The sequence below is a fragment of the Mirounga angustirostris genome, unplaced genomic scaffold (assembly GCF_029215605.1).
Source record: "Mirounga angustirostris isolate CCGP_5_RB_7025 unplaced genomic scaffold, mMirAng1.0.hap1 SCAF_7, whole genome shotgun sequence".
NCBI classification, from domain to species: Eukaryota; Metazoa; Chordata; class Mammalia; order Carnivora; family Phocidae; genus Mirounga; species Mirounga angustirostris.
In genome coordinates, this window is record NW_026991715.1 from 153,685,188 (window position 1) to 153,698,891 (window position 13,704).

At 47.9% G+C, this 13,704-nt stretch overlaps 1 protein-coding gene across 6 annotated transcripts in view; it reads right to left on the bottom strand.

The window, feature by feature from the left end:
* The window catches only part of CEP72 (centrosomal protein 72), a 36,255-nt gene extending 22,636 nt beyond the window's left edge, over window positions 1-13,619 (bottom strand). The window contains exons 1-5 of one of the 6 annotated variants that reach the window (XM_064596911.1): window positions 13,509-13,596; window positions 11,239-11,403; window positions 6,732-6,847; window positions 5,606-5,798; window positions 4,010-4,118 (exon numbers count right to left, since the gene is read on the bottom strand). In XM_064596911.1, the coding sequence (XP_064452981.1) occupies window positions 4,010-4,118; window positions 5,606-5,798; window positions 6,732-6,779 (350 nt within the window). In that variant the 5' untranslated portion in view covers window positions 6,780-6,847; window positions 11,239-11,403; window positions 13,509-13,596. Of the gene's footprint in view, window positions 1-4,009; window positions 4,119-5,605; window positions 5,799-6,719; window positions 6,848-7,124; window positions 7,323-10,290; window positions 10,504-11,238; window positions 11,404-13,508 lie in introns of those variants that run through there. The other 5 variants (XM_064596908.1, XM_064596907.1, XM_064596906.1 and 2 more) reach the window with 5 other exon arrangements.
* Window positions 13,620-13,704: the final 85 nt, after the last annotated feature.

Here is a 13,704-nt window from a genome sequence, read left to right on the forward strand (position 1 = left end):
CACCAAGATACACGAGGCAAAAACTGACAGAACTACAAGGAGAAACAGGTGAGTGCACTGGAGACTCAGCACCTCTATACCAGAAATGGACAGACCCAGCTGCCAGAAGATCAGTAAGAACCGCTGAACTCAAGAGCATCATCAATCAAATGGATGTACTGACATCTGTAGATCACTTCATCCAACAGTAGCAGATTACACATTCTTCTTGAGCTTACAAGTCACACTGTGAGCCATAAAACACATCTTAACAAACTTAAAAGAGGAGAATTCATAGAATATCTGCTCTCAGACCACAGTGGAATTAAACTACTAATCAATAACAGAAAGAGAACTGGAAAAGCCCAAATACTTGGAGATTAAAGAGCAAATTCCTAGATAACACATGGCATGAGTCAAAGAAATCTCCAGAGAAATTTAAAAATATTTTGAATTAAATGAAAATGAAAACCCACCTTATCAACATTTGTGGGATGCAGTGAAATCACTACTTAAAATGTAATTCATAGCACTGAATGCGTATATTAGGAAAATAGTAATATCTACAATCAATAATCCAAGCTTCCACCTTAGGAAATTAGAAAAAGAAGAGCAAATTAAATCCAAAGTAAGCAGAAGAAAAGAAATAATAAAAACTGGAGCAGCAATCAATGAAACGAAAACAGGAAATCAACAGAGAAAAATGAACAAAACCAAAAGCTAGTTCTTTAAAAATAAAATGGAAAAACCTCTATGCCAGGTTAATTAAGAAAAGAAAGACACATATTACTAGTATCAGAAGTGAAAGAGGGATTGTGATGACAGATCCATGAACATTAAAAGGATAATAAAGAAATACTATGAATAACACTATGCCCACAAATTTGATAATCTAATGAAACAGACCCGTTCCTGGAAACACACATTCTATCAAAATTCACACAAGGAGATATGGATAATCTGAACAGACTTATATACATTAAAGACACTGAAACAGTAATTAATAACCCTCTAAAATACCAAGTCCAGATAGGTTCACTGGTGAATTCCAGCAAACATTTAAAGAAAAAAATTATACCAATTCTCTATAATCTCTTCCAGAAGATAGAAGCAGAGAGAGTACTTCCTAACTCATTCTATGTGGCCAGCCTTATTTTAACACGCAAGAAAACTACAGACCAATAGCTCTCATGAACACAGATGCAAAAATCCTCAACAAAATATTAGCAAATTGTATCCAACCATGTATAAAAAGAATTACAAACCACAACCAAGTGGGATTTATTCCAGGTATGCAAGGCTGACTCAACATTTGAAAATCAATCAATACAATCATCACATCAAAAGACTAAAGAAGAAAATTCATATGCTCATATCAATGGACAGAAAAAGCATTTGACAAAATCCAACATCTATTCATGATAACAATGATCAGCAAACTAGGAATAGAGGGCAACTCCTCAACTAGAACATCTATGAAAACCTGTAACTAACATCCCACTTAGTGGTGGGAAACTAGCCACTTCCTTGCTAAGATCAGGACAAGGCTGATCTTGTGTCCTCTCTCATTCCTTCTTCTAAACATCATACTGGAAGTCCCAGCTAATTCAATAAGACAAGAAAAGGAAATAAAAGGTATACAGACTGGGAAGGAAGAAATAAAGTTGCCTTTGTCACAGATACATGATTATCTATGTAGAAAATCCCCAAGAATCAACCAAAGACAAGGCAAAAAAAACCCAAACTCCTGCAAAATAGGGCTGCAAAATACAAGGAGTTACGAGTCGCATTGTGTCCCCCCCAAAAGATATGAAGTCCCAACACCCTGTACCTCAGAACATGACCTTATTTGGAAATGGGGTCTTCACAGAGGTAATCAAGTTAATATGAGATTAGGCTGGGCCCCTAATTCAACCTGACTGCTATTTTTCTGGGAAACTGGGATACAGAAACAAGCATGCAAAAAGAGAGATTCTGTGAAAAGACACGGGGAGAAAGAAGACAGCCACGAGAAGACAGAGCACTGGTGAGATACATCTGCAAGCCAAGAACACCAAAGATCTCCAGCAAACCACCAGAAGAGTCATGGAATGGATTCTCCCTCACAGCCTCCACAAAGAATAACTCCCCAACATCTTGATTTCAGACTTCTACCCTTAACAACTGTGAGACAACAAATTTCTGTTATTTTAAGCCACCCAGTCTGTGGTACTTTGTTACATCAGCTCTAGGAAACAAATACACAAGGTTAATATACAAAAGTCAACCTCTTCCTACATACCAATAATGTATGGCATTTGAAATGAAATAGGACAGTACCCTTTACACTAGCATCCAAAAAATGACATATTAGGTATAATCTAACAACACATGTACAAGATCTGTTTGAGGAAAAGTATAAACCTCTGATAAGTGAAATCAAAGAAGAACTAAATAAATGGACAGATATTCTATGCTCATAGAGACAAAGACTCAATATTGTCAAGGTGTCAGTTCTTCCCAACTCGATCTGTAAGATTCGTTGCAATCCCAGTCAAAATCCCAGCAAGGTATTTTACAGATATCAACAAACTGATAGTTTATATAGAGAGGCAAAAAACCCAGAAGAGCCAACAAAATACTGAAGAAGAACAAAGTCAGAGGTCTGACACTACCCGACTCATCTCACATGGAGGAAGGGGCTAGGAAACTCTGTGGGGTTTGTCTTTCTAAGAGCCACCAAGCCCATTCATGAGGCTCCACCTTTATGACTTAATCACCTCCCAGAGGCCCCACCTCCTAACACCATCACCTAGGGAGTTAGGATTCAACATATGAATTTGGGGGGCCACAAACATCCAGACCATTGCACAGGATACTGGGAATAGCTGTCTACACAGTAATTAAACTAGTCTGAAATGGGGAAGTAAAGGGAAGGGGAGCTAAAGGGGATCTGAGGGAACAGGAGACCCCAAGGATTTGGAATTGATCCTGAGATATCAGAACAGAAACTGGCAAAGTATGGCCAAAGGTCAAATCTAGCCCACTGCCTATTTTTGTAAATAAAGTTTTATCGGAACACAGTCATTTGTTTAAGTATCACCTATGGTTGCTTTCACGCTACAAAGGCAGAGTTCAAAAGTTGAGAAAGAGATCATATGGTCCACAGAACCAAAAATATTCACTCTCCAGCCCTCTTCAAAAAAGAATTGGTCAACCCCTACATTAGAGGAATTTAAAGATGAGCTAAGGCATATAATGCAAGAAGAAAACCAGTAAAGGCTTCAGACAAAACAAAATGGTGTACCAAAATATAGAGTCCTAGCACAGTACAAGCAATGTAAACATTGCCGTTTAAAATCAACCTGCAAACCTTGAATACACTTTATGGTTTCAGAACACATTTAAATACTATCAACCTTCACAGTGCACAGTCAAATATAACAACGCAGCTGACAAGAGCTGGGAGGTAGCATGGAAGTGGGATACAGGCAGGCAAAAGATCCCACTGCCACAGCCCAATTACATAGGCAGCACCGGCCACAGGACACTGAGCAGAGAACACAGGAAGGATCATATTCCATGGACTGTCCTACTGGGGTCGGGGAGGAAGGGCCTGTGGCAGCAGTCAGCTACTGCTGAAAGTGCTCACACCCACTAAAGGTGATGTTTGTCTTGTCTGGAGATGAGGAAGGAACTCAAACAGAACCTGAAGACAGGGACAACTACAGAAGTGAGGGGGGCTGCCTCTGAGGACTGGGCTGAGGAGGAGATAAGGGGCTGTGATTTCTCATCACAAGCCTCTCACGCTATTTGATTTTACATGTGTTACTTTAATAAACATTTTAATATTAAAAAATAACTATGGAGAACATGGACAACAGGGGGAGAGCCCCCACTGGCATCTGAGCATCCCTTTTCCTCTTCTGCACGGCTCCCCTCCAAGTGGCCATCAGCACACAGAGAAGTGTGTATCTTTTAGGTAAACCTTCTATCAACAGGCAAGTCTGAACAGCTCCTCTCAATGTTCAAAGACCACTTCTGCTCATACCTTCCGACTCTGAAAACAGCTGGGAAGCTCTGCTTTGAGGCGAGTGATTCCTCTGATGCAAAATGCAGCCGGGATGCTTTCCGCTCGCTCTCTCTCACAGGACGGTCATCTAGGGAGAAAATGCCAGAGAAATTAGCAAATGCCATCATGAAACAGGTGACAGGCCCCCAGTGACCAAGCCCCACAGGGGCACCTCCTAGCACCCTTGAAGCATAGCACCTTCCCCATGGGAATGAAAGTGCCCCCATCACCCACCCTGCAGCCAACTGCACATGACCAGGACTGCCACCACTTTTCAGGGACCTTCTAGATCCCCCAGGACTGGCACTGCCACAGGAGTCCCCCGTAAGCACAGGGCAGACCCAGGAAAGGAGTGCTGGGCCATGGTGGCTACACTTGGGTTTCCCAGAGATGCCAAGTATGGATTGCAAGAGGGCTGGCCGGGTCACAGAAAGCTACTCTTCAGATGCTACTTTGGGGCACCCTGCTGCCCCTGGGAAAAGAAATACACATGCAATTCACACACGGGCACTTCCTTCTCAGCACTGCCCTCTTTTAATGCACATTCTGGGCGCCCCATGAGGTTCTTGAACCACATTGAGCACATCTGAGATGTCTCTGTGGATAAGAACCCTGAACATGCTAAAGAGAGGATGTCGTGGCCGTGTGTTTGGGCTTAGGGTTTGTACCCTCAGATCTGAAGTTTCAACTGTCCCCACATGTGTGCCTGGGGCCCCAGAAGGCCTGTAATCAGTTCTCATTTCTGGGTCTTCCCTCAGAATATCTGAGGGTTAAGATGGTTCTCAACATCAAAAGTCAATGCTTTGGAGGCACCTGGGTGGCTCAGCTGGTTAAGTGTCTGCCTTTGGCTCAGGTCATCATCCTGGGGTAGTGGGATAAAGCCCCGCATTGGGCTCTCCGCTCAGTAGGGAGCCTGCTTCTCCCTCTCCCTCTGCTCCTCTTTCTTATGTCCCTTCTCCACACTATAAGATTCTGAATCTAAAAGTTTTATAATAAAGGGAAAGTAATGATTTAAGACTGAAGATGGCAAAATTTTCCCATATGGACTATAATGCTTCTGAAAAAGAGCCCAATTCAAGTGTTGATAACTTAAACAGTCAAGTAAGAACACCAGTCCTTACCCCTCCTAAACATCTAAAATTAAACACGGAAATTCTAAGTAGGCTTGAAACTAATCAGTGTAGCAATGGGGGGTTGGTCACTGATACCCACAGCCCACCCCTATCCCCAGGCCCAGGCAGGTGGGGCCCAGCAGAGCAGCCAGGCTTCCCAGAGCCTACGGTCCACCAGTGCAGAGGTGGGAGGGGGCACGGGGAGGTAAGCCAGCACATACTCGTGCAGCAAGGTGTCCAAGCCAATCAGCTAGAAAGTGGAGGGCCAGAAAGGGACAGAGCAGCCTGGCCCATACCTGTGCTCGTGGCCTTCCTCGGCAGTTGTCTATGGCCACAGCTCCCTGCCCTCCTCCCCAGCAGTCTCCTCCTATGAGACACAGGGATTCAACCAGAGGAGTAGAGAGCACAAAACACCAACTAGTGCTCCTGTGAGCAAGGATGTGAGCACAGCTGTGGCGCTTACCCAGCTGCCTGAGCTTCGGGAGCATGTGCACAACAAAAAGGCGGTAATCAGATTCATTCTTCACCACAGGGTTCAGCCGGAAGTCCACATCCGTGAGTTCCGTCAAGCAGTGGAGCCGAAGCACTTCCGCTAAGGAGGAGATGCTGTTGTAGTAGAGATTGAGACTTTCCAGTGCGGTCAGGTACTGAATGCCCTGTCAACAGGACCAAAGGCAGGATTAGTTCACACCTCTACAAACAGTGAAACGGGCCGTCAGTACGAACCAACACCAACTTCACAAATGCACTTGCAACAGCCACAGGAAGAGCACAAGGATAGATGTGTTCTAGGTAGGAGGATCCGTGTCTCGCACACAGATGGCCGTGCAGGTGTGAAATGTCACGTTTGCAGCAGTCCTAACATCACTGAGGACAGCCCGTATCTACCGAGTTCTCACCATTTCATTCAGTCTGCACACAACCCGACAGTAGAGCTGTTACTGCTCCCCTGTACAGAGGCCGAGAGGTCAGCCGGCACTGGGTGGAGGTTGGACTGAGACTTGCAGGGGACTCTGAGCAGGCTCCCAGGCCCGTGCCAGGGGCTCTCTCAATAAAGGGAGGCAGGAACCTCTTCTCCATGAAGTCATGAGCAGCGTTTACACAACTTTCCCAGCTGCCATCACCTGGGTGATTTCTTCCTTGCTTACCAGGACCAAGCACCCGCCACGTCAGGAGCGCTGCAGGAAGCCCTGCACTCGTGGCTCTGCTACTCAAGGGCCTGAGGCCACCAGGACTCAGACTACAAACAGATGTGAAGTACAGAATGTGGATGAAGAAAAACACAGCTGAGACAGGGATGGACAGTGACCAGGACACACACTAGTCTTCGGGGCCTTATTTCAGTTCCCTTAAAGATATAACCGTCTTCATCAGAGACAGGACTTTTGGTTGTCAAAGCAGTTTAAAGATGTAATGAGATGCGCAAGAAAAACAATACAACACTTGTAACCAGGGTCAAGTGTACAGCCTACATGTAAGCATAGGTATAAAACAGATGGCATTTTTTACTATAAATGTACTTCCCATTGCCACTGAGAGCAATAAATTTTCTTTTAAGAAACAAACTTAAAACTTACCTCTAGACTCACCAAGGAGTTGCGTGAGAGGTCTAAAGATTTTAGACCTGTTAAATTCATCAAAGAAGTTCCCAGGTGAGTAATCTTTTCTTGGTAAGTTCCATGAATAGATAATGACTGAAGTTCAGCTAAGAATAGAAAATTATGAGACTTCAACCTTATTTTTTACTGGAAATAAAGTATTGTAATAAAAATGAGCTGTAGCAACCTCAGAATCTGAAAAACTCACAAAAATAATGCAACTCATTCAAAGTTTGAATAGTGGCATTAAAGAAGAATTGCATTTAAGGTTTCAAGTTTGTTTACCTCCAAAATGTCTCCGAGCCCTTGCCCTGCTCCCCACCTCCTCTGCTTCTCCCCTCAAACCCTCTCCCACCAGCAATACCCTCCTCTCTGGGCTCTTACTTTGACTCCTGGCTGCTCAACTCCATCGCCTGCAGAGCCTCCACTCAGGGATCACAACTGTAAGCCCACTGGCTAGTTAACCTGCCTAGCCCATGCCAGTTACACTCGAGGGCACAGTCATCCTCCATGTACCACATGCCACTGTGTGGCATACTCAACAATGGGCCATTAAGTAAACGTTGCTACAAAATTAAGTTTCTGTAACCAAAAAAACAGTTTGGGTATGGGCACACCAGTACTTTCCCAGGAATATTTATGTTTTAAAACACATCTCAATTAAATTTAAAATTGGTTTGTGGCCTCCAGTTCCAGACAAGATAGAATAGACCCATTTTACCCTACTCCTACTCATGTATTATGCCTAACTCCCTGGAAAGCAAGGTATGAAACAAGCACCAGACAACTCTGGAGGGTGGGGAACGGGAGGCCAACTGTCTAGGGACCTCAAAAAAACCGTCAAGCAGAGAGGGCCCTGCGTTGGTCTCAGGGCCACCTATTTTGTCTTCCATACATCCCAATCTGAGTGCCAATGAAGCTGGCAACCCAGAACCACCAGTGGACTCTAACACAGAAGGGTAAGCCTGTGGGCCATGGTAGAAGGACTGGGGCCTGGGCGCCTTACAGCACATGCTCCCGACACCAGCCCCACACCAGCTCAACACCCAGTAAAAACAATGCCCCATACACCTGCCTTGCACCGTGGACGGCACTGAGACTGCGTGAGCAGACCCTGACTCCTACCCCGCCGGGCTGCCAGGAGGTGGCCCACGACATCTACAGATTGTGTGTGTGAAGGAGGCTGGCCACCACCTCAGCAATGAGGCAGCACCCACTCAGTGCCAATACTGTGTAATGAGATTTAAATAAGAAATAGCCTCTTGATATCCAAACTGTCTATGACACAACAAAAAATGACCAAAAACTGAAAAAAAAAATCTTACTTTGAACGAGGATAAACAATGAACAGACACCAACACGGAGATGACAGAAGTCAGAATTACTTAACAAGAATTTTAAAGCAATAGTTCAATGAACAATTATCAACACTCTTGAAACAAATGATAAATAGAACGTCTTGGCCAAAAAACAGAAGACATAAAGAAGAAACAAACAGGAATTTCAGAAATGTAAAATGCAATAACTGAATCAAAAATACCCCCACAGAAGCTGCTCAGTAACAGAATGGAGATGACAGAAGAAAAAATTCAGAGTAAATGCAAAAACATATTGACCAAAATTGTCCTATTTGAGCAGCAGAGAGAAAACAGACTTAAAAAAATTAAAAGAGCAGAGCCTCAAGGGTCCATGGAAAAAGATCTAACGTTCCTGTCACGGGTCCCAACGCAGTTCCAATTAGAGTTCCAAGAAGAGAAAGACAGTATGACTAAGAAGAAAAACTTTTAACAATTAAAGAAATAATGGCTGAAAGCTTATCAAATTTGGCAAAAGACATACAGCTACATATTCAAGAAGTTGAGAAAACCCCAAACAGGATAAAGACAAAAAAAAAAAAAAGAAATGCCATGCCCAGATATATCAGAAATAAACTTCTAAAAACTAAGAACAGTGAAAGAATCTTAAAAAGACGTTACCCAGGGAGAAAAAACAACTCACAGGGCAGGGGATTACCCTTCAGAACCAAGGAGGCCTGAAGGAGGAGCACCACATTTCCTAAGTGCTGAAAGAAAAGAACTTTCAACCCAGAACTCTGTCCACCAAACAGTCTTAGGGACTGAGGTGAAATAAGGTATTTTCAAATGAAGAAACACCGAGAGAATGTTTCAGCAGCACACCTGCCCTAAGGCAACTGCTACAGAAAACCCTTCAAACATAAAGGAAGGATAAAAGAAGAAAACCTGGAGCATCAGAAATGAAGAAAGAATAATGGAACAGGTAAACATGTAGGTAAAAATGTTTCCTCCTGAGTTATTTAAAATTTTGGATGACTGTAAAGGAAAAAAAATGATTAATGAGGTTCTCAAGGTATACAGAGAAAATATTTAAGACAACTAAATTATAAAGGATAAAAAAACAAAGGAAACATTGGTTATAAGGTTTCTACATTTTGCTTCAAGGGGTAAAATGTCCACACAAGTAGACTGTTTTAAATTATATAAATACACTGTAATTTATGAGGCAACACTAAAAACACTATACAAAGAGATATGCTCAAAAAGAGATAACTCAAAATGGAACACCAAGAAAATACCCAAACCACAGGAAGGCAAAAATGGGAAACAAAAGAAGAAAAAGATAATGAATAGAAAACAAATAATACAATGGCATGCTTCAGCTCTCCCATATTAACAATTACATTTAATGTAAATGGTATAAATACACTATAAAAAACTGAGATTGGCAGAGTAAATAAAAATGAACCAACTACACACTGTCTACAAGAACCTCATTTTAAATACAATGATATGGATTAAGTTTAGATTAAATAGTAAATAGATGGGGAAAGATGTGCCCTGAAAACATGAATCAAAAGAAAGCTGGAGTAGCTACACTAGGAGATGTTCCCAAAAAGAAAATTACCAGGGACAAAGAGGAACACCACGTGTTACAAGGGTCACTCCAAATCCTAAGTATATATGCACAGCTTCAAAATATATGAAGTAGTGAGAAGAGAAACAAATTCACAATTCGGGTTAGGGGTTTCAACACTCCCCTCCCAGTAATTAATACAATCGCTAGGCAGAAAATCAACAAGGACACAGAAGAATTGAACATCGTTATCAGCCAATAGGATCTAATTGATATTTACATAAAACTCCACGCAACAACGGAGTACACATTCTTTTTAATTGCACCTGGAACATTCACCAATACAGACCAGATCTTGAACCAAAAACAAACCTTAACAAATGTAAAAGAACTAAAACCATACAGAGTATGGACTCTGACCATAACAGAATCACACTAGAATCAGTTAACAAGAAAAAAAAGAAAAAAGAAAATCTCCAAACACACAATGAGAAAACACACTCCCAAGTAATCCATAGGTCAAAGAGGAAGTCTCAAGGAAAAATCTAAAAAGACATTGAACTTAATGAAAATATAAAAAAATTTGTGAATGCAGCTAAAGTTGTGCTTAGAGGAAAATTTATGGCACTAAATATAATAGAAAATTAAAAAGTCTCAAATCAATAATCTAAACTCTCACCTCAAGAATCTACAAAAGGAGCACCTGGGTGGCTCAGTCCGTTGAGCATCAGACTCTTGGTTTCGGCTCAGGTCATGATCTCAGGATGGCGGGATCGAGCCCCAAGTCAGGCTCTGCACTGGGCATGTAGCCTGCTTAAGATTCTTTCTGGTCCCCCTCCCTGCCTCTCTCTGTGTGTGTGTCTCTCTCTCTCCCTCTCTCTCAAAAAAAAAAAAAAAAAAAAAAAAAAAAAAAAAAACCTACAAAAGAAGAGTAAAATAAATGCAAAGTGAGCAGAAAGAAGAAAACATTAAAGAACAGAATCAATAAAATTTGAATCTAAGAACACAATGGAGAAAACCCCATTAAACCAAAAGGTGACTCACTGAAAAAACTAGTAACAGTTCACAAAGCTCTACCAAGTCTAAAAAAGACAGAAATGACCAATACTGAGAATGGAAGAAGGGTATCTGGACGGACCCCAGGACATGAACGGGCTAATAAGGGAGTACTATAAACAACTCTGTACACATACATTCAACAACTTATATGCAAAGAATCCATTTTACAAACCCCAACCATAACTCACTCATCCAAGAAGAAATTGACACTAAGAATAGTCTTAGATAAACTAAATTTGTAATTTAAAAGCTTCAAATACAGAACTTTCCAGGCCCATATGGTTTCAGTGAAAATTCCATCAAGGAAGAATCAGCCCCAATTCCACACAACCTCTTCTAGAAAACAGAAGAGGAAACACTTCCCAACTTATTTCAGGGACTCAGCTTTACCCTGATGCCAAAACCAGAGAAAAACAGGACAAAAAGAAAACTAGCGACCAATATCCTCCATGAACAAATTCCCCAGCACAGAAAGAGCAGAGTCCAGAGCAACTGTGCAACAGGAGGGGAGGGCCCGCTTTGCCAGGAACGAAGGCTGCTGGGTCAAGATTCTTTTTAAAAAGCCAACCTAGGGGCGCTGGGTGGCTCAGTCGTTCGGCGCCTGCCTTCGGCTCAGGTCACGGTCCCAGGGTCCTGGGATCCAGCCCCGCATCGGGCTCCCTGCTCGGCGGGAAGCCTGCTTCTCCCTCTCCCACTCCCCCTGCTTGTGTTCCCTCTCTCGCTGTGTCTCTCTCTGTCAAAGAAATAAATAATCTTAAAAAAGAAAAAGCCAACCTATACCACCTTATTTAGAGGTAAAAGAAAACTGGCTAAGCCAGTTCAGTGCAGGGTTCTCGATTTCTGCTCAGGTCATGATCGCAATTAGGGCACACACCCCCAACGGCTCAGTGAGCACACCCCCTCTCCCTCTGCCTCTCCCCCACTAAAGCTCTCTCAAATAAATAAAAAAATCTTTAAAAAATTTTTTTGTTTAAAGAAAACCATTGACCCGCTCGGCCCGCCCCAGCGCCCCACCACGACTAGGAGCCCCCGCCCCCCCTCGCGACCCCGGCCCCACTCCGGGCCCCGCCCCCGCGTCCCCCCACCACTAGGGCCCCCTGCCCGCCCCCCCCCGCGACCCCGGCCCTACTCAGATCTCCTGTCCCCCGCATCCCCCGCCACACTCACCCCCTGCCCGCCCTCCCGCGACCCCGGCCCTACTCAGACCTCCTGCCCCCGCCCCCCTCGGGCCCCCTGCCCGCCCTCCCGCGACCCCGGCCCTACTCAGACCTCCTGCCCCCGCCCCCCTCGGGCCCCCTGCCCGCCCTCCCGCGACCCCGGCCCTACTCAGACCTCCTGTCCCCCGCATCCCCCGCCACACTCACCCCCTGCCCGCCCCCCCGCCCCCGGCCCTACTCAGACCTCCTGCCCCCGCATCCCCCGCCCCCCTCAGGCCCCCTGCCCGCCCCCCCCCGCGACCCCGCCCCTACTCAGACCTCCTGCCCCCGCCCCCCTCGGGCCCCCTGCCCGCCCTCCCGCGACCCCGGCCCTACTCAGACCTCCTGTCCCCCGCATCCCCCGCCACACTCACCCCCTGCCCGCCCTCCCGCGACCCCGGCCCTACTCAGATCTCCTGTCCCCCGCATCCCCCGCCACACTCACCCCCTGCCCGCCCTCCCGCGACCCCGGCCCTACTCAGACCTCCTGCCCCCGCCCCCCTCGGGCCCCCTGCCCACCCTCCCGCGACCCCGGCCCTACTCAGACCTCCTGTCCCCCGCATCCCCCGCCACACTCACCCCCTGCCCGCCCTCCCGCGACCCCGGCCCTACTCAGACCTCCTGCCCCCGCCCCCCTCGGGCCCCCTGCCCACCCTCCCGCGACCCCGGCCCTACTCAGACCTCCTGCCCCCGCCCCCCTCGGGCCCCCTGCCCGCCCTCCCGCGACCCCGGCCCTACTCAGACCTCCTGTCCCCCGCATCCCCCGCCACACTCACCCCCTGCCCGCCCTCCCGCGACCCCGGCCCTACTCAGATCTCCTGTCCCCCGCATCCCCCGCCACACTCACCCCCTGCCCGCCCTCCCGCGACCCCGGCCCTACTCAGACCTCCTGCCCCCGCCCCCCTCGGGCCCCCTGCCCACCCTCCCGCGACCCCGGCCCTACTCAGACCTCCTGCCCCCGCCCCCCTCGGGCCCCCTGCCCACCCTCCCGCGACCCCGGCCCTACTCAGACCTCCTGTCCCCCGCATCCCCCGCCACACTCACCCCCTGCCCGCCCCCCCGCGACCCCGGCCCTACTCAGACCTCCTGTCCCCCGCATCCCCCGCCACACTCACCCCCTGCCCACCCTCCCGCGACCCCGGCCCTACTCAGACCTCCTGCCCCCGCCCCCCTCGGGCCCCCTGCCCACCCTCCCGCGACCCCGGCCCTACTCAGACCTCCTGCCCCCGCCCCCCTCGGGCCCCCTGCCCACCCTCCCGCGACCCCGGCCCTACTCAGACCTCCTGTCCCCCGCATCCCCCGCCACACTCACCCCCTGCCCACCCTCCCGCGACCCCGGCCCTACTCAGACCTCCTGCCCCCGCCCCCCTCGGGCCCCCTGCCCGCCCCCCCGCGACCCCGGCCCTACTCAGACCTCCTGTCCCCCGCGTCCCCGGCCCCACTCGGGTACCCTGCCCCCACGCGGCCCCCCCACCACTCGGGCCCCGGACCCCGCCCCGCGTCCCCCCCCTTCCTTTCCCCCCCGCCTTCGACGGTTCGGGAAGAGCGCGGTCAGGATAGCGCGCCTCCGGTCCGACCCCGGCTGTGGACGCCGCGGCGGGAAGCTCGCACCCTCAGCCGACCCGCCGCCACCGCCGCGCACCCAGATCCTGGTGAGGCGCCAGGCCGCTCTTCTCCCGGATCTTCTCCTCACACAGCACCAGCCGCGGGCCCGCAGGCGCCATACTTTCAAACGACACGCACCTGCGCCTGCGCCTGCGTAGTGGGGCCGCGGCGGAGCCTCGAGGGGCGGGGCCTCGAGGGGCGGGGCCCGGGGCCAAGGGGCGGGGCCCGGGCCG